The sequence below is a fragment of the Falco biarmicus genome, chromosome 1, assembly GCF_023638135.1.
Source record: "Falco biarmicus isolate bFalBia1 chromosome 1, bFalBia1.pri, whole genome shotgun sequence".
In the NCBI taxonomy this organism is placed as follows: Eukaryota; Metazoa; Chordata; class Aves; order Falconiformes; family Falconidae; genus Falco; species Falco biarmicus.
Window position 1 is genome coordinate 88,881,438 of NC_079288.1, and position 22,027 is coordinate 88,903,464.

A 22,027-nucleotide genomic window follows, 5' to 3' on the forward strand; every position below is an offset into this window, starting at 1 on the left:
GAAGAAGCTAGCATTCCAATTAGAGGCAGGATCAGGTCCGGACGGGGAGCTTACCTTCTCCCTCTGAATCAGTTCGAAGGCAGCCAGCAGCTCCCCAACGTTTTTGTTTGCCTTGATGACTGGGTACCAGGAGAGCCGTGGCGAGCGCACCAGGCTGGGCTTGCAGATGCAGCGCCCCATGAATTCATCTGCACCCTGAAAGGCAATCACAGGCATAGAGAGCCTTCATCCCACCCCACTTCCCGCTGGAGTCCATCACCACACACCCGTATCTCAGCCGAGACCCTTGTCACTCAAAAATCAGGCTCAATGTTTGAACCATTATGGGACCAGTTCTGAAAAAAAGATTAGTTTGATGCCCATATAGACTCAAGTTTTCAAACTCCTCCCTGTAACTACTAGGGTTGGAAATACACTCTATCTTACACATTTTGGCTTAAACAGGAGGTGAAATCCTTATCTATCACACAATTTCCAGAGCAGGAGCTCGAGTACAGCATTAAGTATCAGCAGCTCTGCAAAAGCCTGTTCACTGCTCTGCAACCAGATCTTCAGGTGCCCTTCCTGCTTCCTGCTGGTGTCTTTTGGAGAAGGGAGGGCAGAAGGGTTCCTGGGAGGTTCCTAAGACATTCCTGAAATGTATCCTGAGTCCTTTTCACTTATGCACTGCTCTTACCCACAGTTCAAAACCCCTTCTGCTCTTGTGACAGGCTACAGCCCAGTTTTTTCTAGGAAGGACTCAAGGTCATCTCACCAGCCCCCCAGATGCCACCACTACAAGGCACTCTGGACACCTCCAGGCAGCCGAGCGAACAACAGGATATGGTCCTCTACTTGCATGACTATATATCTTGTCCCAACCTTTTTCCACAAGAAAATATGGTTAATTTAGCCACTTTGCAAAACATGATGGTAGCATTGGTAACTACAGCAAGGCCACCAAGGACTTCACTAGCAGAGCTGTTTGCTGAATTCTTGTCTTCTTGAGTGTCCAGCTCAACATCTGAGCCACCTGGAGATGTTACAGCATTGCACTCCAGAGGGCAGGAATGGTGCCATGCATTTGTCGAATCCACCCCAGCCCACTCACACCATGAAGGTCAAGCTCATGCCACACTTACATAGGTGTCATGGTCATATATTTCCACCACGATCTTGGGAGGGGAGTCAGACACATTCTGGGGGTCCCCAAAGATCTCTATCTCATAGAAGATGAGTGTCTGGTCCCAGGTGGGGTTCAAGGTGTTCTTGATCACCACTGTCTTCTGGCTTTGGTGGAGGAAGGAGACAATGGCATAAGGATCTGCAAGAAATGTTAGACAAGATGCAAAGGATGAATTAGAGCTACCACTCTAGGAAGGAGAAAGTAACTGACAGTCATTCAAGGGCCAGTGGGCTGTGCAGGGAGGACTGTGAACAGGCTGAAGGAGCTGCGGGTCTTTTAGAAACAGCAGTGAAATTCCCATCACGTCCCAGGCAACCCCAGCTAAGAAGAGAATGAGGCCAAGTTCTCCAACACTTATCCCTATACACTGGTTATTCACAGCTCAGGGTCTTTCTAAGCACGATGTGATGTCTGTATGTTTAAGCAACCCTGCAGGGGGCTGTCTTCCATGGCTTTGTCCCACCTCTCTTGAACCCACCATATCCTCTGGTGAGGACACAAAACTGCATGAAGAACCAGCCCCTCATGCATTTCTGCAGCACCCAGCTCCCTCCATTTCCCCCTGAGGCCCCCCCAGTTCTTGCGTTAGGAGAGATGTAGCGGTCCACCCCTACCCACCTGCACCGATACTTGGGGTTCTGCAGGTTTCTCTCACACCAACTCTAAAACATCTCTTTTTCAAGCTGAAGAGCCTCAGCCTATGGAGTTATTCCTCATAAAGGGCCAATCCAGAGCCCTGTTCGTTCCAGCTCATTTCGGGACAAGGCAAGCACAGCGACCCACACAACTCAGCTGTCTACCTATGCAAAGACCTTCCTTCTCACCCCACAGCAGCCTCCTTTCCTTAAAAATCTTTGATGAAGGATTTTTTGTCAAAAACCTTTTGGACATCCAATGAGACCATGTAAACCTTATCCTCTGGCTTGTGATAGCTTCAGCTGGTGGAGACGCCATGACCTTCCCTAGCCACATCTCCCAGCACTCCACTGCTCCATTAGAAATTTCCTCGCTGTCTGGCTTGATCCATCCTGGTCCAGGTTATCTTCATGACTCCTCACTCTGTCCACCAGGAGTCAGGTAGTACAAATGGTTCACCTATTGCCCTAAGGTGTGGATTTTTTTCCCAAAAGGTGACTCTAGGAGGATGAGTGTTCCAACGGAGATAACACAGCCACCTCCCAGCACAGCAGAGAGCACAAACCCTTGCCAGGTCATCTCCTGCTGTGTAGACCAGACCATGAAGAAGGTGACTGAGATGTTACTGCCTCCTTCCTGGGGTCTTTGATGTCTCCAGAAGGGATGGGGGCTGAGCACACATCTTGAGGAGAGCTTTGGGTTCCCAGTTCTCCGGGTTATCCCACCTGGCCTCCAGCTACCATACCAGATGGCTCGGTGTCACCCTTAGGGCTGCCGCATCATATCTGCCAGTCCCATGCAGATGTCTCAGGTACTCCAGGGTCTCATCAGACCCCTGTTTGTAGGTTCTGAGCTGGGACCAAGATGCCTTACCCCCAACTTGGGAAAAAAAACAGAGGTTTCTCACTGTGAGACAGCACCAAACTATGAGGAGTAGCCTCCCTTAACAACAAAAGCAATTAAGACAGGAAGCCTGAGATCAATCAACAACGAAAACGTGAAACCTGAGTCCTCTCTAACACCTTCCCTTCCAGACAGCTTCAAAGAGCATGTGGCCCAAACCTGCTGTGGACATCCAGCCCACGGCGGCAGTGGCACTGGGCATGGGGACAGGACGGGAGGTGGCAGAACCAGTATCAAAGGTGGCTGAGAGGCTTGAAAGATGCCATGGGATCACATTGTAAGACCCCGTGGAGACTGAACAACCTTCATAACCTGATAGCACCTACTTGTCCTCGTCAGGGACAAGACCTCCATGACTGCTGCGTCCCACCCGACTGGTCCCAGGTGGACCCCTGAGCTCTGGTTGCCTGCAAAGCCCAACCTCCATGGTGCCAGGAGGCATCACTGGCCTTTCTGGAGGGACACAGGCTACTTCCTCCACCTGGCACCCAGCGTGACGTGCCACCACAAGACACAGATACACCAGACACTGTATGGGAGTCCAGCAGCATCCAGGGGGTTACCACCTGGCTCATCCTAAAGCCAGTTCCAAGAGACCTGCCAGCAGCCAGGAGCGTGGCAGACCCTATCAAATGCAACGACTAGTGCTCAGTGCTGCACGACCCCCCACAGTCCTGGCAGGTCCCCGCATCCTCAAAACGGTGTGCACACCCCGACCCCAGCGCTGTCAGGAGCCTGGGAACTGACACCGGGAGCAAAAGGTGTCCTGCCTACCCTGGAGGTGGAGGAGCATCCCCCAGACACCTGAACGCGGGGCCGGCTGAGCAGGGCAGCATCCCCCACCCTCCCTCCCCTCCTCCAGGGACGGGGTGGGTTGAGGGAAACGTATTTTCTTTCTTAGCGTCGGTGCCACAGCAGACATGTTTAATGAGCCGGGGCTGTTCGTGAGGTGACCGGCTGCAGAGAGCACTATTCACGCTGGGAAGAACCTTTTCCACTTACGCGCTTTTTTCCAGTAAGAGGAAAGCAGAATGCGTTACAATAAACAAAAAACCATGGATTTGGATTTGCTTTTTTGCTCTTTCCCCCCGCCCCCTTCTTTTTAAAGGAGGCCTCTATAAAGCCCCTTTGTTTAGACCCTCGTGTGCACACAAGGTTTATTTTTATAACTGTGTAAAGCCCCCTTAATGAACTCCTTTATGCTTTGTTAAGGCAGCAGAGATCACAATTCCACATTGTGGCATGTTGTTACTCATGTTGTCCTTGGCTGGGTTTTTCCAAGGGAAGGGACTCCCCTCCCTGCTCCGCCGATCAGGCCATGAGATCACCTCGGTCCCCACCACCTCGAACAACAAACCCTTTGTGGAGGAGAGGGGAGACGGGACCTTGGTGGGCGCAGACACTAGGTGATTGTTTGGGTGCTCTGCACCTCTCCAGGGCATTTCTGCCCACTCCCCCGACAAGCCCCTCTGCTTCATCACACTGGGGAAGCAGGAGCCCCTTGGGACTGTGGTCTTGCAGCCTGGCATGGCGATGCCCATCTGTCCCCACAGGCTGCTCCCCACTGTGAGTCCCCACACTGCACGACTTTTGAGGGCTGTCCCTATATCCCATCTGAGATCCATCACACCCATGCCAACGCTGGTGGGCAATCCCTTGCCCAGCCCCTCTGCAAATCCCCGTGGTAGCCAGTCAGTGACAGCCTTTGGAGGGATGCTGGATGCCTCCTGCCTGCAGGCAGCACTGTGGAGGGGTGGGGGTGCTTTAGGGATACCCACCCTGGGACCTGCTAGCATCTCAGATGTGGCCCCCACCACAGACTAATGAACTGAGGAGGGGCTTTTTGCATCTCTGACTCAGAGGTAGACAGCAACATCCCCACCATCCTGCCTTCCCACCTCAAAATGACCCTCCAAAGCATTGACGGGCATTGGCAAAGGCAGCTTTGGTCACAAGCACCAAAGAGCTGCGGGGCCACCTGGCTGGGATGGCCCAGCCCATGGGGAAGAGGATGTGGGATCCTCCGGCTGCCGGGGAGGCTGGTCCCTGCTCAGGTCAAACACACAGGACCATTCCTGGCATGTCCTCCCACTTCTGCAGCCACACTTCGGTCTCTGCTGCGAACAAAACGATCCTAAAACCAAATCACCTACACCCAAGCACCCTTCAGCACCAAAAGATAACAGAGCTGCCCAACAGATAAAATAACTTATTCTGACTTGATTTCGTAGCCCAGAAAGTATGAGCTCAGCACAGGACATCCTGACCACATCAACTCAAGTCTGGCAGTTTCAGAAGTGCCTGAAGCTGCACTGGGGATGCGTTGAGCAGCAGGACATGGAAAGCTTCTTGCTCAAAGACCAGGACACTCTTTATCTCCACCTGGGACCACACTTTTTTTCCATGAAGGGACATTTTTTACAGTCAGGTCTGAAGGAGGCCCAGTTCAGGCATCAGCTCCCCTAAGGAAACCCCCCAATGGTTGCCTGCCAGCCCCCTTGCAAAGTTTCCAGCACGGAGAGCAGAGGAGCAGCGGCTCAATTTAATGCTTGGTCATGAAAACAAATATGAACAGTTTTACAGATTTGCCACTGTTGGGTATTTTCCTTTCCAACCGCATTTTCAGTCAATTCTTTCATTCCTAATAAACAGGGTCTCCCTTCTTCAGCCTTGATCCCTTCCCCAAACCACAGGACAAATCCCCTCCACAAGCCCCAGACCCAGGAGACTGCTGCCCTCCTGCCCTGCAAGGAATTCAACCAGCTGGGAGCAAGCTGGATGCTGAGAGCACGTAAATCCAACCAGAAACTTCATGAGGATCCCAGAGAAGAAGGTGCCTGTTTGCTCTGAGGTCCTAATTACACCCTTTTAAATTTTTCTGAGCACATCTCACAGCGGTTTCTGCCCCATGCTCCATCATCTCGACACCAGCCCAGAGCTGTCTGTCCTCCCTTCGATCCCCCAGCTCACAAGCCCAGCGGGGAGGCTTGTGGCGATGTGCCACAGTAAACATCCCTGCCTGCCACTCTGTTTTTATTTGTCATGTCCTTGAGCTGTCTGCTACCCAGCCTTGCCACCCAGCGTCACCTCAGGCTGCGGAGAAGGAGCTATTAGCAAAGCAAACAGCTCTGACTCACGGCTGACCTGGGTAACTTGTGGTTTCTGGTTGGTTTCTCACATATGGTTGCCTTGGGAAAGCCTTATGCTGCTGCCTTGTGTTGTTTGGCTGCTCAACACCCCTCATTTCACATCAATCAATACCCCAAAATTAGCTTTACAGACCCCACTACTCCCCAGCATTCATTACAGCACTAATTACAAGCACAAACAAGCGGACAGGAGCATTAGGGCTTACCCGAAAAGCTGTCCTTGTCCATGGCAATCAGGTCCCGTGCTTGGTACATGTAGCAGCGGAGGTGGTACCTGTTCCCACCTGTACAGAGGAATGTGAAACAGTTAAGGGATGAGTCTGGGGATGAGTGTAGCACACCAGGAGTATAGCTGGGCTTTTATAACCAGCCCCAGGCTCAGGTCTGAGGGCAGCTTGGCTTAATCCTTCCCGTAGCTCCCCAGGTGAGCAGTGAGCCCTGAGCATGTCAATGCTCCTGGGAGAACAAGCCGTGCCCCATCCTTGCCCACCCACCCCTTTCCATCCACCTGCACTCAAGGTGGGCGAGAGGAAGAGGATGGAAATGCTCGGCTATGGGGTCTCCAAAGCAGAGACCCCACACTGGGACTCACTGCCGGGGAATTTCACCCTCCCCTCTGACCCTTGGGCCCTTACAGTCAAATATGCACGAAATGGTGGGTCTGTTGACACCAAAACTAAGGGTGGAAACGGATTTGCCATCATCGCTCTTGTCGTCTGTCACTCCTCCCTGCAAGAGAAAGCAAGGCAAGGTCAGTCATGCCAGGACCACCCCCACAGCCGGGGGCTCCCCGCAGGATGGAGTCCTCCAGGGTATCATCCATACTGGTGTCCAAGAGGACTTTGGGCTTCCAGTGCCTGCTGGCAGCCCATGGAGGGACTCTCAGGCTCTTCTGCCCCAGGAGGGCAGAGGGGACCCCAGAGAAAACAGGACACGACAACAGAAGCAGCCTGAGGATCACCAGCTCACATCCCCTCCCAGCATCTCACCAGCATAGAAAAGCACCTCCATGAAGTTCATCGTTCTCAGAGCAGTAGTCAGCAATTAAAGCAATTTCACTAAGTCCCCTAGCGAGGAAATTAATGGAATATAAACTTTGTGAACAGTGATACAGACAGTGTCAAATGCAGCCAAATGCCCTGTTCTCTGCCTTGGCTGACCCTGGCCATCACTATTCCCTCCTCTTGTGTTCGCCTGGGAGAGCCAGCCTTTTATCACCTCCTAATTGCCACATTTGGCTTGAAATATTTAGTTGCAGGAAAAGGAGCATAAAGGTAACTTCCTGGCGAGTGTAAATCTGATCTTTAAAAATTTTTCAATTATCAAATGCTAGGGAGAGACAGGAGGGGCGTTTAGAGAAAAAAAGAAAAAGAAAGAAGGAAAAAGAGAAAAAAAAAGCAGGTCCACGATGGAGTTTCCAGAGCCGCCTGGTCCCAAAAATGAGTCAGGAGCTTAGGTGGTCTGCAGAGCCCTCCTCGCCTTTCCAGGCAGGAATCGCAATTACCATGACACTGTCTGCAGAGGAAGCCCTGGGGTTCGCGCTGTATTTACGGCGGTGAGGTCGCGCCGAGGGTTTGCAAGGCAACCTCCAGCACTGCCTTCCCTCCCTCGCCCCCCTCCCCGCAGGAGATGAATAGCTCCTCAGTTATTTTTATGACCTTTCTGCCCAGCAGACCGCCAGTCTTTGCAGTCCCGTCCCCCCCCAACCTGCATCCACTGCTAGCCTGGGGAAGGGCAAGTGGAGGAGACCGGCAGCCAAGACAGGCAGGGGTTGCTCCCTGATGCCCTCAGCAAGGGCTTGGGGACCCCCCGGCTCTGTCCATCATGAGGAAGGGGGGCTCCTCACACCCCAAAACACCATGGAAAGCATGCCTTGGAGAGAGCAAGCTGGAAAACGCTCTTGCTCAGGACTGTAGTTTACTCTTTGGGGTCTGCACGCAGGATGAAGTACCCCCACGTCCTCCTCCCTTCACCCTGTCCCCACGGGGTTCCCAGGTGCTGGGTCCTGCAGCTGAAGCCCATGCACAGTGCATAGGGCAAGGTTGCAGCCACGTGCCGTGGGTGTAGGAGCACCGGGGGACAGAGGCACCCTCATCCCACTGCTCTGCCCCCAGCAGGGCTCCTCTGCAGCTGGGCTCTCCCATCAGGACCCCCCCACTTGGTGCAGCCGGTTGGTAGTTTGGGCACAAAGCTACAGCACTGGTGCCTTCCACCCTGGCCAACCCCCGGTGGCACCACAGGCCCACCCTGGCAGTCATCCCCCTGGTCTAATTCACGTCCCTGCTCTTCTCCTACCCATTCAGTGGTGTCTCAACCGCATTTGGTGAAGAGCCAAAGCTGGGGCATCACACTGGCAGAAACAGGCAAGATTTTCCAGCCTGGCATGGAAAACCCAAAGCTCTCCATCAACCAAAGGCTTCCCTCAGCTGATTTTGGAGAAGGATGGGAGAAAATGGGGCTTGCAGGGTCGGGGGGCTGCTTGCAGCTCCAGGGCAAAGCCACTGGGCTTTCCATCAGAAACTGGAGACAGCCTCAAGCTGCAGAGCTCAGCTCTGGGCTTCCCACAGTTCAGACTGAGGGCAAAGTGGTGCCTGGGGGCCACACCATGTCCTGCGGTCCTTCTCTTTTAATGACTGTCAGTGAGAAGTGAGCTGCCAAATGGCAGATCCCAAAAAACTGGGACACAATGTCACAGAGAGGGAAACTCAGGAACAAGCTAATATGATGGAGGCAATGGCCAAGCCAGCAAACCCAAGGGAAAGGAAAGCTGCCCAGTTCATACTGGGACGGGGGGACATTGGTGCACAGGTGAAATACAGGCAGAATACAGGCAAAACCAGAGGGACAGTGCTGGAAGCAGTGGCATGACACTGGCTTCACATTTTGGGCATGGGCGAGAGTGCTCAAAGCCTTCTGCATCACCAGCTTCTTGGTCTCAAGCTCCCCATTAGCCAGCTGGGACCCATCACGAGAAGCAATAAGCACCAGGCGCTCTGTGGGTGTCCCTGGGGGTAGAGGGGGATGCCAAGTCACAGGCAATAGAGAGGAGAGGGTGGTCATGGCAGGGGCAAAGCGGGTGACCCAGTGGACAAGATGCTTTGCCCAGCACGCTCATGGGCTCACCACAGTTCTACTTGCCTAAGCAGAGTCCTACCCTGAGCTACGCGAGGACAGTCCCAAGACATGGGTGGCTACAGGAAGGCTCCAAGGACTGTCGAGAAAACAGCAGACCAGAAAGGAAAGAGCCACCATCCTTCTGCATTGCAGAGCCCACAGCTGGGGCCAGCAGGGAAGAGCAGGTGAATCAGTGGGAAGCAACATCTGAGGCATCTCAACATACCCCAACGGGCACCCCAAACCCATCAGGCTAATTGTATCCCAGGCAACCAAAACCCAGTGCCGCATGGCAGCACCACGAGTCCTCGCAGCAGCACCTGGCCTGGCTCTGGGCAGCACCACCGTGTGAGCATCCACGCTGCCCGGCCCTGACACTGCTCCCTGTGGGACAGGGCACTGGGGGACATCCCCTGCCTCCCTGCTGCCTGGGGTCAGGGTAAGGATGGAGCATGTGTGAGCAGCAAAATGCAAGTCTCCGAGCAAAAGCAGGAGTTAGCGCGTGCCTGGGGAGAGCAAGCAGGCAAAAGAAATTGTGCATGCGTGCGCATGCAAGTATGTGTGGGTCTGGGGGCAGATGTGATGCAGTGGGGATGGGTGAGGGGCAGGACCTGGGGTGACCCAGTCACACAGCAACCCCCCCCCCCCCACCGCAGGGAGCCAGGCCAGCTGGGAGCGCATGCTCACACCCTGCAGGGTCCATCCGAACAGATGCTGAGCTCACCCTGCAAAGGTGCTGAGCCCCACAGGTGTCCCCGGGACTGCAGCTGCTCATCTCAACAGGGGCAGCACGGCCAGAGTGGGATTTTTTGGGGAAAGCCTCTGCCAAGGAGTCCCCAGCTCCTACAAAACACCTCTCAGCAGCCGGGCAACCCACTGGGGCTCCGCGTGCTGGCTGCTCCCAGCTCTGGGGCAGCCTGGCCCCGAGGTGCTGGGGTCCAGCATGCCTAAACGGCAACCACTGCTCACTTTGGCAAGGCGGGAGCAATGCAGGCTGAGCATCCCTGGGAAAAAGGAGGCCCAGAAAACCCAAGCACCCATCCACACATTTCTGCATCCAAGACGCATTCCTGCTGGTCGTATTTGGTATTATCTTCCTGTTGGAACCAACCCTTTTGAATAGCTCGGGGAATTAGCACTTGGGGTGTTGGCTTGTTCTGTCTGCCTTTGCACTTTAATCCTCCCTCCGCTTCGGTTTGCCTGCACCGCTGTACGGCTCCTTGCTGGACGGCAACCCATGCCACAACCACAAAATTGCACAAATGCCTTTCATGGAGAAGGTGGCAGATAACAGGAACAGGACAGAGCAGACAGGAGGGGCTTCGGGAGGCTCCGGCAGCCGGTGGCGTGCCAGTGGCAGCCCTGGCCCCAGGCCTGGGTAAAACCTCAGCTGGGAGGATGCTCCAGGCTCCCTCTCCTGACAGCATCTTTATTCTGCTTCAGTCTGAGGGGAGCCGGTGGCAGCAGCTGGAACTGCCCCATCCCGGTGCCCTTCCCAGCTCTGCATACCTGAGACCTCAGCCTGCCAAAGCTGCCTTGCTCTGCCCGTGTTAAAAAAGCATTAAAAACAGATGTGGCAAAAAATCAGTGCCCAACCTTCCCAGCCCTCAGCACCCGCTCATACATTGCCATCCTTGGCATCATTTCACCCCACCACCCTGTTCCCAGCTCTGCTGAGTCCCCACGTGCAGCTCCAGTGGATGGAGGGTTTGACCCTGTGCAGGTCCAGAGGGTCTGGGGTTGCTGTAGAGGAGCCACCAGATAAATTTAGATATTATTTCGGGATGGAGCATCCTGGAAAAAATATGTAAGTCATTCAAGTGAGAAAGAAGAGCTGGAAAGGCATGAAGCTGCAAAACCAGAAAGTATGGCAAGATCGTTTATAAAGCAATGCACAGAAAACCAAGCAACCACAGAAAATGTGGCCAGTAACCCCAAAATATGAGGGCACCAAGGCAAGCCAGAATGACCTACTGCGGAGGGGAACGCGGTGAGTGGAGCCCAAAGGGCGGGTGGCCTGGTCCTGCACCCGCCAGGCTGCTGGGTGCCAGAGCCAGGGCTGGGGAGGGATTCACCTGCTGCTCTCCCGGGCTGCTCCCTCCCAAGCTGTCCCCTGTGGGGGAAGCATCCCCCAAAATCTCTGCATCTGATGTAAATACTACTCCTTGTCAGATGGCATCACCCTGCCCAGGCGACGGGTCAGCTCCCAGGAGCAGCACAGTCCTACAGCAACGGGACCTGGTTGCCCCCTGGGACCCTGCAGTCACCTCGAAGCGTTCCCCTCACACTTTGCTGACACTCAAGCAGGGAAAATTTACGGTTCATGCCTGGCATAAGGGAACAGGATGTCCGCATTGGGGCCATACAGGGGCAGCAGTGACATTCAGAGCAGTGTTTGCTGGGGCAGGGGGAGAGAGAAAAACAAGGCATGGCATGGCAAGGCAAGGCACAGCAAGGCATGTCAAGGCAACACAGAACAACTGCTTTTTTTGCTAGAATTGTTTTCAGTTAGAAAATAAGCAAAACAATAAACTGGATTTTTTATGTGATAATATAATAGAAGTTACATCTGTAACTCTGGCATAAAGCTAAATGAGAGATTTGGGAGGCTGCTAAGAACTGGGCACTCCAGCACTGACTGACATGGCTAAGAAATGCTTGGAAAATAAATATGCAAAGTATGTACCATCAGATCTAACAGGCATTGGGGGTAAAGGGCTGAAAGGAGCAGGCCCAAGCAGCCTGGGGCAGGTGGGGGTTCAGCAGCATGCCCTTGACACCAGGGGATGCCCACATCAACCTGGAACCCCGTGCCACTGTGTCAGCATCACCGGGAGCGAAGCAAGCAGCAGCTCCCAGGCACGTTGCCACAATTGCTATTTTAATGGGGATTTTTTTTCCTCTTCCCCTTTGCTTCAGCCTCTGCCCCACATGCATGGGGAAGGGATTTTCCTCCCTCAGGTCTCCCCCACATCCCCTGGTACCTCCCAGCAGACGGGTCCATCAGCAGCCAAACTCACAAACCCATTCCATTTGCAAGCCAACACAGGCAAAACGAGGGCACAGCTGAGTCCCTTGGAGAACCGCATGATGGAGCAGAGACCCAAGGCAGCCAGCAGCAGACACCCCCCACCCACCTCCCCTCACCCACAGAGATGGGGGCGGGGGGCAGGGGGCATTCCTGCACAGCCCCACGGGTGTGCACACACACCCGCACGTGTGCACGGACACACACCTCATGTTACAGGGTTTTCCAGCTAAATCCTCCTCAATCGCCTCTGCCGGGACGCAGAGGGATGAAGCGTCTGGCTGAAAAAATCACATCAACAGGCGCCAGGGTGAAGGGGAAGCCAGGGCGCCACTGGCAGCCCTGGGGGTGGGCGGCAGCCGAGACCCCCCCCCCGAGATGGGGCTAGTGTGGGCTCAGGGCTTATGCAGGCGAATGCCATGGAGCCGCTTGTGTCCCAAAGGGGCCGCTGAGTTCAAACGCTGGACGGAGGGAAGGACAGGGCAGAGAAAGAGGGGAAAAAAAGCCAAATAGAGGGGAAAAAAAATAATAAGAAGTCCTATAATAGGGGCTTTGTACTGCTGTGGTTGGTTCTCATTTAGTTATTGGAAAAGCCAAAGGATTATGAAACCCTGTGTATTAAGAAAGCCAGAATATTAGCTAAACAAACAGCAGCGGGTGCAGGCAGCAGATAACGAGTGGCAGATAATGAGCGGCAGATAACGAGCTTTGCTCCAGCTCCACTCCCAGGGATGGGATGGAGGGTGGGAGCAGACCCAACTGGGCTCCCGCTCCCAGGCAGCAGTGTTTTGGGGAAGGGTGGGTACCTACCAGGGCCCCCTCCAAGGCGAAGACAGCGGCGGCCCCGGTGCGCTCCAGGGGCTCCATCCTGCGCCTCCAGCGGCGGCGACGGAAGGTGTCGGTGCGTCGATGCTTCAGGTGGAAGCGCCAGCCGAAGAGCGAGGCATACTCCCAGCCCTCCCCATCCAGCTCCTCCTGCTTGTGCTGCCAGACAGGGACACGCCGGGGCTCAGCGTGGCAGGCTCAGTCCCACCATCCCATGGCCCCTCTGCAGCTGACCACGGTGGGATGCTGGCACAGCCAAGGGGCAAAGCCGCTCGTGCACAGGGCTCTCCAGGACCAAGGTTGCACCCACTCAAACCTGGGTCCAGTCTTATCAAGGTGTTGCCTGCTACAGTTGTTCCACCCCACGTCCTCCCTCAACCTCTCCAGCATAGAATCACAGAACAGAATCACAGAATCATTGAGGCTGGAAAAGACCCTTAAGGGCACTGAGTCCAACCATTAACCCGGCACTGCCAAGCCCACTGCTGGGGATCCATCCAGTCCCTGGGGTGAAACCCACTTGGAAAAGCATCGCTGGGCTGGGAGCTGGCCATGCTGAGCAAGAAGAGGGCTGCATCCTGCCCTGGCTTGTGTAGCACCAGTGCCTCCACCTTCCCAGCCTGCCCTCCCTCCACTTTGCCACCACTTGTGATCCTTTGCAGGGCCACCATAGCTCTGCCACCATCATCAGCCACAGCAGTCATAAGTCCATGAAGGTTTTTTTTCTCCCCAGAGCTGTCACCTCCTTGTGACACTTGCATCCCTTTGGCAAATGGGGCGGCAGGGGCTTTCCATGCTTTCCAACCACAACTATCTAGAAAAAGTGCTGGAAAGGGAGGCAAGTGTCTTGAGAACTGGCTGTGGGGAGGGAAGAGCAGCAGTGCTGCTGTGGCATATGCAGTCCAATTGCACCACCTAGAGGGAAGCGGGACCTGGAGAGGGAACAGACAAGGGACCTCTGCCAGCCCTGGTTCCCCGAACTGTTTCGCGGTGCTGATGGAGGTCCCTGTTCCGCCCCGCAGCCCAACCAAGCACCCCTGGAGTAGTCTCCATCTCTGGGAGACGTTGACCCCCATGGTGGAAACCACAGAGGCTGCTGTCTGCTCCAGCGTGGAGACCAGGGCCACCAGGCTCCAAAGCACAGCAGGTCTCTGCAGAAGGCCAGGCACCTCCACCTTCATATGGAGAGACAGGGACATGGCCCCAACCCGCTCTCACCCTCTTCTCCCTGCCCCCATCCTACCTTCCTCATGGCCTCCATCTGTGCGAGGTCCCTCCGGCGAAGCCGCACCCAGCGCCGTCGCCGGTTGGTGTGGTACATCTTCTCGGCTGGCACCCAGGACTTGGGCTTGCGGTCCGGCGGGATGGTGATGCCATACTCCCAGCCTTGGAGAGAACGCAACACCTGGGTGAAGGCGGGAGAAGAGCCCCTGCTTCCCATCAGGGACCTCTCTTGTATATCCAGACTGGAACAGCTTTAATAGCAAAGGTTTGTCCAGGTACCAGTTTGCTGGTCTGTGCAGACAACAACTGCCAGCCCTTGGCTCAAAGTCACAGCTTGGGGACTCTCCTCCCTGTCCTTCCTTCCTCAGGCAACCCCAGCCTTTGTGACCATCTTGGATGCTCTCTGCCATGATGCTTTCCATTTCTCTTTTACCAGAAGCCAGGTAAGATCTTCCAAAAGAACAGCCTGGACTATCTCCAACAGCAAGGAAAGCATTGCCTTTGTGGCTGCCCACCCCACAGCCCCAGCCTCAGTCAGAGCAAGGGGGAGAGGGTACCCCCAGGGCCTGACCCCCTTCTCCTGGAGCCAGCAGGACAGCTCACACAGCCATGAAGATGTTATCCCTGATGCTGGCTGGGACCGTGGAAGGAAACACCAGGATAGGCAGGGTAAATGGGATGAAAACAGGATGGATGCCCAAAACGGCTTTCTGATACCTTTCTCATCCACAGCTCTGTTGAGGTCTGTGTCCCACTCCACATCTTCCCATTTCCAGCCTGGAGGACACTCAATCTCATCCTTATGCAGGACCTTCTCCCCGTTCTGTGGGATGCAGGGATGTTTTCAACCAAATGATGCCCAGCAGATGCCTAAGTCTTCCCTGAGCCCCCGGGGGCTTCCTGGGGTGGTGCTCAGCCCCCAGCTACCTGCTTCACCCTTACCACGTCAGTGTAGGCATCGGTCATGTGGATCCACTGGCCTCCAGGCAGACGGACCTGGTTCTCAAACACCTCCTCCACAAAGCTCAGGTGCCCAGCGTCCACATCATGCAGCAACCTGCACCGTGGGGAGAGGCACGGCGTCAGGGGCTGCCCTCCTGCCCTCCCAGCCCTGCACAGGCAGCAGCACAGCCTCGTGTCGCCTCCCCTCTGAGGGCCGGCCATGCCACTCCAGCACACGCTTTGCCTCCTGAACATCTTCCACCCCGAGGCACCAAGCAAAGGTCCCACGGGACCTCAGCGACCTGGCCCAGGTGAAGCCCGAGACACAGACTGTAAATCCAATTCAAGAAGACAGCAGAGTTGTGCTGAGCACCCACCGACCCCTCCCACCCCCTCAGTGCCCCCCTGGGATCCCACCTCCAAAGCTCCTCAGCGTGGGGCTCGCACAGGCACCACGGTGAGCTGGGTGCTGGGACCATCACCTCCGCAAGCACCTGTGCAGCACCCACCACCCCAGGAACATCACCCAGCACAGAGACCATGCATTTTGTGTTAACACTGCTGCCTACCAAGGATGGGGCAGACAGAGCAGGAATGCCCACGGCACCCCAGACCTCCATCCAGCTTTCTGCATGACCTTGCCACCAACTTAGCATCTGCTCAGGTTTTTGAGGTGCCTGGGACAGCCCACCCAGGCTCTGCTCTTTGCAAAAAGCCATCACTCACGTCTTCTCTGGGCAGATGAACCAGTCCCCAGCCCAGGTCCATCCTGCGGAGGGGCGGAAGCTGTCCTTGGGTAGCTTGATCTTGCCGGTGACATCTGAGTATTTGGGGTAGGTCAGGCCGGTCGTGCCCCAGTTCCCCACCAGCGCCAGCTTGGTCTGGTTCTCATACTAGGGGAGCAAAAGCAGAGAGGGCTTTGCATTGGAGGCACAAAACCCCTTTTGAAATCTCAGGAATAATCCCTTCTTTCCTGGAGAGCCCCAGCCCCATCCTGAGGACAGACCTCCTGGGAAGAGCCTAACCCCACCCCACCCCCACAGGCACCCCCACATTTCCCCCCTCAGCAGGTGGAAGGAGATGTGAAGCCACAGTGAGCCTTTATGGCTCGTTACCGACCTCCTCCACAGCCTTTCAGGCTGGATGCTGGTGGAAACAGCTCTTTCTTCTCACAGTGGGTAGGGGCTGATGTGACCCCCAGCCTGGCAGTGCCCTCACCTGGGGTCCAGCCCACCCCTTCCCCTCCATGGTGGAGCTGCTGCCCACACCAGAGAGAAAAAAAAACAACCCTTCATGGTGGTCCTGCGAGATGCTCACGGTTTCGGCAAAGACGGAGAGCTTCCCCTCGGCGTACTGGTTAAACTCCTTCTCATCGACCGACAGCCCGAACCAGAGCTGGACTCGGATCTGGGCTGGGATCCTCGGACCCATAGCCTCCTCCTGTGGGTACTGCCAAAGGCAGAGCCCGTTAATATCTCCAGGGAGGACATTAACGGGGGATGCTTGGGGTGCAAGGCTGGTGGCATGGGTACAAAATCCCCATAGCCCCAGCTGGGTAGGTGGAACACAGAGCATGCCTGGGAACTGGGACATCAACAGCATGAAGAGCACTTTGGGGACAACCTTGAGGAGCTTCAAAGCTCTGGTGGTCAGGGCTTTTGTGTCTCGGTGAGACGCCCTCCAGGGCTAGGACACCAAACCCAGGCAAGGTACTTCGGCAAAAATAGAAAGAATAAACAGGGAGATGTCTCACTGCCCTTTTTTTTCTCTCAGTCACTTTTTTCCCCCTTCAAGTGATGCTAGTTTTCCATCCAGAGCTAAAGTACAGAAAAAAAATATATATTTTGGTTCATCTTTTTCTGCCAGCTGGGCTTGGGGTTTTGGGGTTTATTCAGTTTATTTCATTTGACTTTATTTTTTTAGAGCTTGTTCAGCACTGATTGTCTGCTCCCAAGCTGGCATGCAGCAAAAGGCCAAAGAAATATCATTTGAGATGTGAAAAGCACAGTAAGTGTCTGGCAGAGGAGGCCGCAGCTTAAATTTCCTGGGGTGGCAGAGGGTCAGGAATTTTGAAAAACATAAAGTAACATAAAAAAAAATTTTAAAAAATTAAAAATATAACATATTTTTTTAAAAAGCACTATGTGGGCCAAAGTGCGCCCACCTTCACTGCCCTGGAACTTGCAAAAATGAAGATAATCATAGGGATCTGCTGCAGAACCATGTAAGGGAAGCTGAACTCCACCAGGAGCACCGCCATGCAGGAGCCAACTTCAACAGGGGCTGGGTGTCCCTGGAGCCCCAGGCACTCATGGGTTAAGGTTGTGTTGGGATTTCAGGTTTCCCTGCTTGATTTTCTCTCTTTTTTTTTTCAGGTGAAAACATTTTAAAAATCAACATGAGGTATGCACATATACAAAAAGCCAATGTACCTTCAGGAAGATGGTCTGCAGCTTCCCACAGTTCTTCCCACAGCAGCTGGAGATGTTTCTGGAGAAGAGGACCTCATGGGCTGGCACGCGGGCATAGGCTACGCGCTTGTCTCCCTGCAGCATCCAGATCACTATATCGGGCAGGCTGTTTTGGGGCTGGAAAACACAAAAGCCATAGCGTAAAACCAGGGGGGCTCCATACTAGCACATCAGCCGCAGAGGGATGCAGGAGGGTGGAGAGCAGCCGTGCCCCGGGTCCCGCTGCCAACCCAAGCCCATGGAGAGAGACCAGTCAACCCAAATCCCACCTCAGCAGCTCCAGATCCCACCTTGGTCTGGCCAGGGCAGAGAAGCCCCATGTTTCCCCAAGCCCTACCCTCCACAGCCAGCCCAGGTCACTGTAGCAGCTTTGGTTGAGGGTTCACTGGCCGTGCTGTAAAGCTCTGCCATGAGCAGGCTAAACCTCAACAGCTGGGTGCCAAACCTAGCACCTTCCTACCTCATTGACATCACTGCGGGGGGGCATGGGTGCCACCCTTGCATGGGGGGCCAGGATTGACTTCAGAGAGCAGTATCGATGCTTTGCACTGTGCCACCAGGTGACTGCTCACAGCCATCGCACCAAACCAGCACCATGGCGGAGGGCTTGGGAAGAGCAACCCCCACCCCCGCCTTGGCAGCTCCTGCCACCACCACAGCAGCGTTACCTCCTCTGCCATGGCCTTCAGCCTGGAGAGCCAGTCCTCTGCCTGCTCCAGGGCTGCCAACAGGCTCGAGTCCTCGTGTTTGAACTTCAGGGCTGCCTTTACGATCTCCTCCAAGTTGGCGCTGCGGAACCGGTACATGCTCTGGTCCAGGTGGGTGCTGGCCGGCTTTCCCAGGACGTCGGGCAGGGCCAGGCTGTGGGGATGGGCAGAGATGCGGTGTTAGCAGCTCACCCTCTGGTGGGGTTTTGCTGTCTTTTTAATTTTTTTTCCTCCTTTCCAGCAAGTTTCCAAAGAATTAACAAGCTGCCCAAGATAGATTTGGGGAACACAGCAATGCCAAGAGCAAAGGAGCTTCAAACCACACTTGCAGCCCCCACGCATCACCCGCAGCAGCCAGGATGGGGCCCTGGCTGAGCCATGCACACCGTGCACACACACACACACACACTTTAATATAAATTGATTCAAGCTGCTGGATAAATGTTTCGGGAGTCCAGAAGGATCTTCACTGCGCTAAGCCATTTAGAGGTTTTCCTGTAAAATGCAGTAAATTATGGTGCTGCTGTTATAAATGCTCTTCTTTCTCCCAGCTCCCAACCTGCAGCCCCCTGCCAGCTGCAGCGCTCCCCCCTTGGGCTGGGACTGGGCTCCATAAGCCCTGTTTTCATTGCATGATAAATAAGGACAGCATCTCTTGCCCAGCTATGCTCTTCGAGACACGCCATGGATGGATGCACACCACGGTACCTGCTTGGGACAGGTTGTCCCAGGTTAATGACCTGGTCTGGCCAAATTTGCAAATTAAATAACTACTTTCTGCATAAAGTCAAAGTTATGGGAGGCTTAGGGAGGGATGCACAGCTGATACCAGGACAGTGAAATTTAGTTCTTTCATTTCTTTTACAGAGAACTGGGTTTGCTGTTATTCCCAAAGGGAGCTGGAGTGCTGTGGGTGTTGGTAATTAGCCTGATCATTCAGGAACATCCTGTGCAAAGAGCTAAATTAAAAAAAAAAATTTAAAAAATTTAAAAAAAAACCATATCAGGATTGCAGCCCCAAGCCCTCCATGGTTAGACCAATCGCACTCCATGAACTCAGTTTTGTGTCTCCATGCTTTTTTTGTGTATTTATTAAGAGGCAGATGCTATTGAGTTGAGCTCCCACTCATTCTCCATGGCTTCCACTGTCACCGGTGCACGGGAAGGACACTGCTCACCCGCCAAGCAAACACCACTCTGGCAGAAACTAGGAGGTACTTCAATATCCTTGCAGGGACAGGGAGCGTGGAAAGAAAAAGAAAAAAAACCCACCCTAAATATACCCACTGCAGTTGAATTTAACTTCAGGAAGACAAACTATAAAACTAAGCAAAAAAGGAGGGAATGTGTTAAAGAGCTGTGGAAAAGAGCAGCAGAAAGGGTTAAATCATACAAGCAGCATGGAAAGGGTTTGAAGACATCTTGTTCCTGGAGATAGGTGCCACACATGACAGACCTGTAACAACTACAACAGTTAAATTAAGATAAATTTGGCTCAAATGGAAAACGGAAAAGACCACGGACTCCACCAAATGAAATGTAGAAATACCACAAAGTAGTTAAAAACAAACAAAACAAGGCACAAATGTGGAGGAGCCCCCATTAAAAGCATAAAATCCAAAGAACTGTCCCTGTTCAATGACATGAGGAATGGGTGCTGGTCAGCCAGAGCTGGAAGCAGCTTTTTTCGTAGCAAAAAAGCTGGGAGCCAGGAGGACATCAGGGCAGAGCCCTCATCGGGGTCCGTCCTGCCTTGGCAGCCAGGAGAGGACTGGGAAGAATCAGTTGAGCAGCAAATCACCTGCAGTTCAGGTAGGAAACAGCTGGGCGGTTGGGTGGGATCTGCAGCTTTGTGCTTAATATCGGTTAATATTAATAGGATTAGAGGAGTGGAACGAGCCACATGATGGCAACCTCAAAGAAACTTGGGAGGATCCAGGGGAACCTGAGATCAGCAAGCCTGACTCTAGCATCTGACAAACTGGTATAAACCACAAGTAAGAAGAGAAGAGCAGAGAGGTGGACAACCTGGACCCAAAAGGACTTCTGCGGAGCGATGCTGGGGTACCGGTACAGCCTGCCTGGGCTCCCCGGCAGCACTGTCCTCCCCCAAGGGCTCTGCCACCCTGGACCAAGAGGATGGCCATCTCCTGGACAAAAAGCTGGCTATAAGGCAGGTGGCAAAAGATGGGAGCGTTGAGTTTGTCCACAGGCATGGGTCCTGCACTGGCTGTTACCACTCCACGCATGGATTACTAGGAAAAAGCAAAAGGGCTGAATGGAGAACATCACCGTGCCAGCACAGAAATGCATAGTGCATCCTCATGTGAACATTGTGCTTCCACCTGGGGAAAGGCACGACAGAACTGGACAAAGTATGAGGAAGAACAAAAGGACAATCAAAAACACAGGCCCTCTTCTGCAGCAGGGTGTCTCCAGCCATCCCCTCCATATTTTGCTGTGCTCCCAGCTCTGGCATGGAACGGCGGAGGGTTCAGTTCACAGGAAGCTCCCTTCCCAGCTCCAGCACAAAGCAATCCTCGTGCCATGGGAGAAAGGGTCAGGAGCTTGGAGGAAAGACAAAACCCACCCTCCCACCCTCCAGGACAGTGCTGCTGCTCACCAGCACAAAGGAGCTGCAGGAGCTGCCAGGAACTGGCTGCAGTTCAAGATTTGGGGGACTTGGTTTTGCTAGGACTCATCTTTCCCTGGCTTTGTCCATTTGTCTGCTACTTCCAATTCTTTGCCAGGGTGGCCTTCTTCCATCTCTTCACACAAAGCTCTGGGAAAAACATTGGTAAGGCGATGCCAGCAGCACATCGCTGGTTTCCTACTGGGAACAGGTGTTGGGGAGGTCCTGACCCGGAGGAGGATGGGGGAGCACTGGAGAGTGGCAAGGGGTATTCCCATCCCTCCAAAATCCGGATGGAAAGGAAGTCTCTCCTGGCTGAGCGCAGAGACCAGGCTTCAGCAGCAGCACGGTGGCAGCCATGGACAGGTCCAGCTACATGGCTCAGCTCATCCCCCGCAGAGCAGAGCAGAGCACATGGAGGGGTGCGAAACACCCCAAAAAGCCATCAGGGCTGTTCCAGCTGCCCCCACCATGGGCACCACCCTTGCCAGCCAGCCCCGGTCCCCAGACCAAGCCCTCACAGAGACACAGGAGCTGCATCCCATGGGAGCCGAACACAGAGAGGGTCCAGGAGCCAACAGGAACCACGAGCTTGGCACATCCCACAGCCACATTTTTCCCCTTCCCTCCCGGTTAATTGAATTTGTTTTGGAAGGTGCAGCATCTCTGGAAAACCCAAAGCTATGGCTCATCCCTCAGGTCCCACATGCCCAGGAGCTGGGGGGTACTGACAGCCTGTCGGATGGCTCTGACCTTTCCAGTGGAGCCAGCAGGGGGGGGAGGGGGCATGAAACACATCTCCTTTATGAGGCTCAAAAGCAAATAAATAGGGAGGTTGTAAGTGCGTGTGTGTGTTTTCTTAAGCGTGTCCTCCAGGAGGTCTGCAGAGCAGGGTCAGCTTGTTTAAGGTCACCTTGCCCAAAGGAAGGAGGTGTCTGGTCCCATGTGGGTGTCACAGGAGGGCCCAGAAAGGCTGCACCCCATGCCCTCTGCACCCCAGCACCTCCATGACTTCTCCTTGGGCTTTTCAAAGAGCAAAGGGGACAGAAAGGGAGACCTAGGGCTTGGCAGCAAGCCCAGCACCATCTCCCCAACCTTAGCTGACTGGCATAAGCCCAGGCAAAGAGTGGCATGGTCCTGCAGGTTGGTGGCTGTTGTGGAAGGGGTCAGGGACAACTGGTTCCAGTAGGTTTGATGGCTTAAGTGACAGCCAAGAAAACCAAATTCTCCC

General features: G+C 54.3%; 1 protein-coding gene across 14 annotated transcripts in view; it reads right to left on the reverse strand.

Moving 5' to 3' along the window:
* DYSF (dysferlin) overlaps window positions 1-22,027 on the reverse strand; it is a 104,441-nt gene that overhangs the window by 61,983 nt on the left and 20,431 nt on the right. For all 14 annotated transcript variants that reach the window (XM_056345245.1, XM_056345236.1, XM_056345172.1 and 11 more), the window contains 12 exons: window positions 18,126-18,318; window positions 17,419-17,574; window positions 16,304-16,435; window positions 15,713-15,879; window positions 14,987-15,101; window positions 14,762-14,867; window positions 14,064-14,206; window positions 12,806-12,979; window positions 6,489-6,582; window positions 6,060-6,137; window positions 1,122-1,303; window positions 55-195 (listed from right to left, as the gene is read on the reverse strand). In XM_056345245.1, the coding sequence (XP_056201220.1) occupies window positions 55-195; window positions 1,122-1,303; window positions 6,060-6,137; window positions 6,489-6,582; window positions 12,806-12,979; window positions 14,064-14,206; window positions 14,762-14,867; window positions 14,987-15,101; window positions 15,713-15,879; window positions 16,304-16,435; window positions 17,419-17,574; window positions 18,126-18,318 (1,681 nt within the window). The remainder of the gene's footprint in view (window positions 1-54; window positions 196-1,121; window positions 1,304-6,059; window positions 6,138-6,488; window positions 6,583-12,805; window positions 12,980-14,063; window positions 14,207-14,761; window positions 14,868-14,986; window positions 15,102-15,712; window positions 15,880-16,303; window positions 16,436-17,418; window positions 17,575-18,125; window positions 18,319-22,027) is intronic.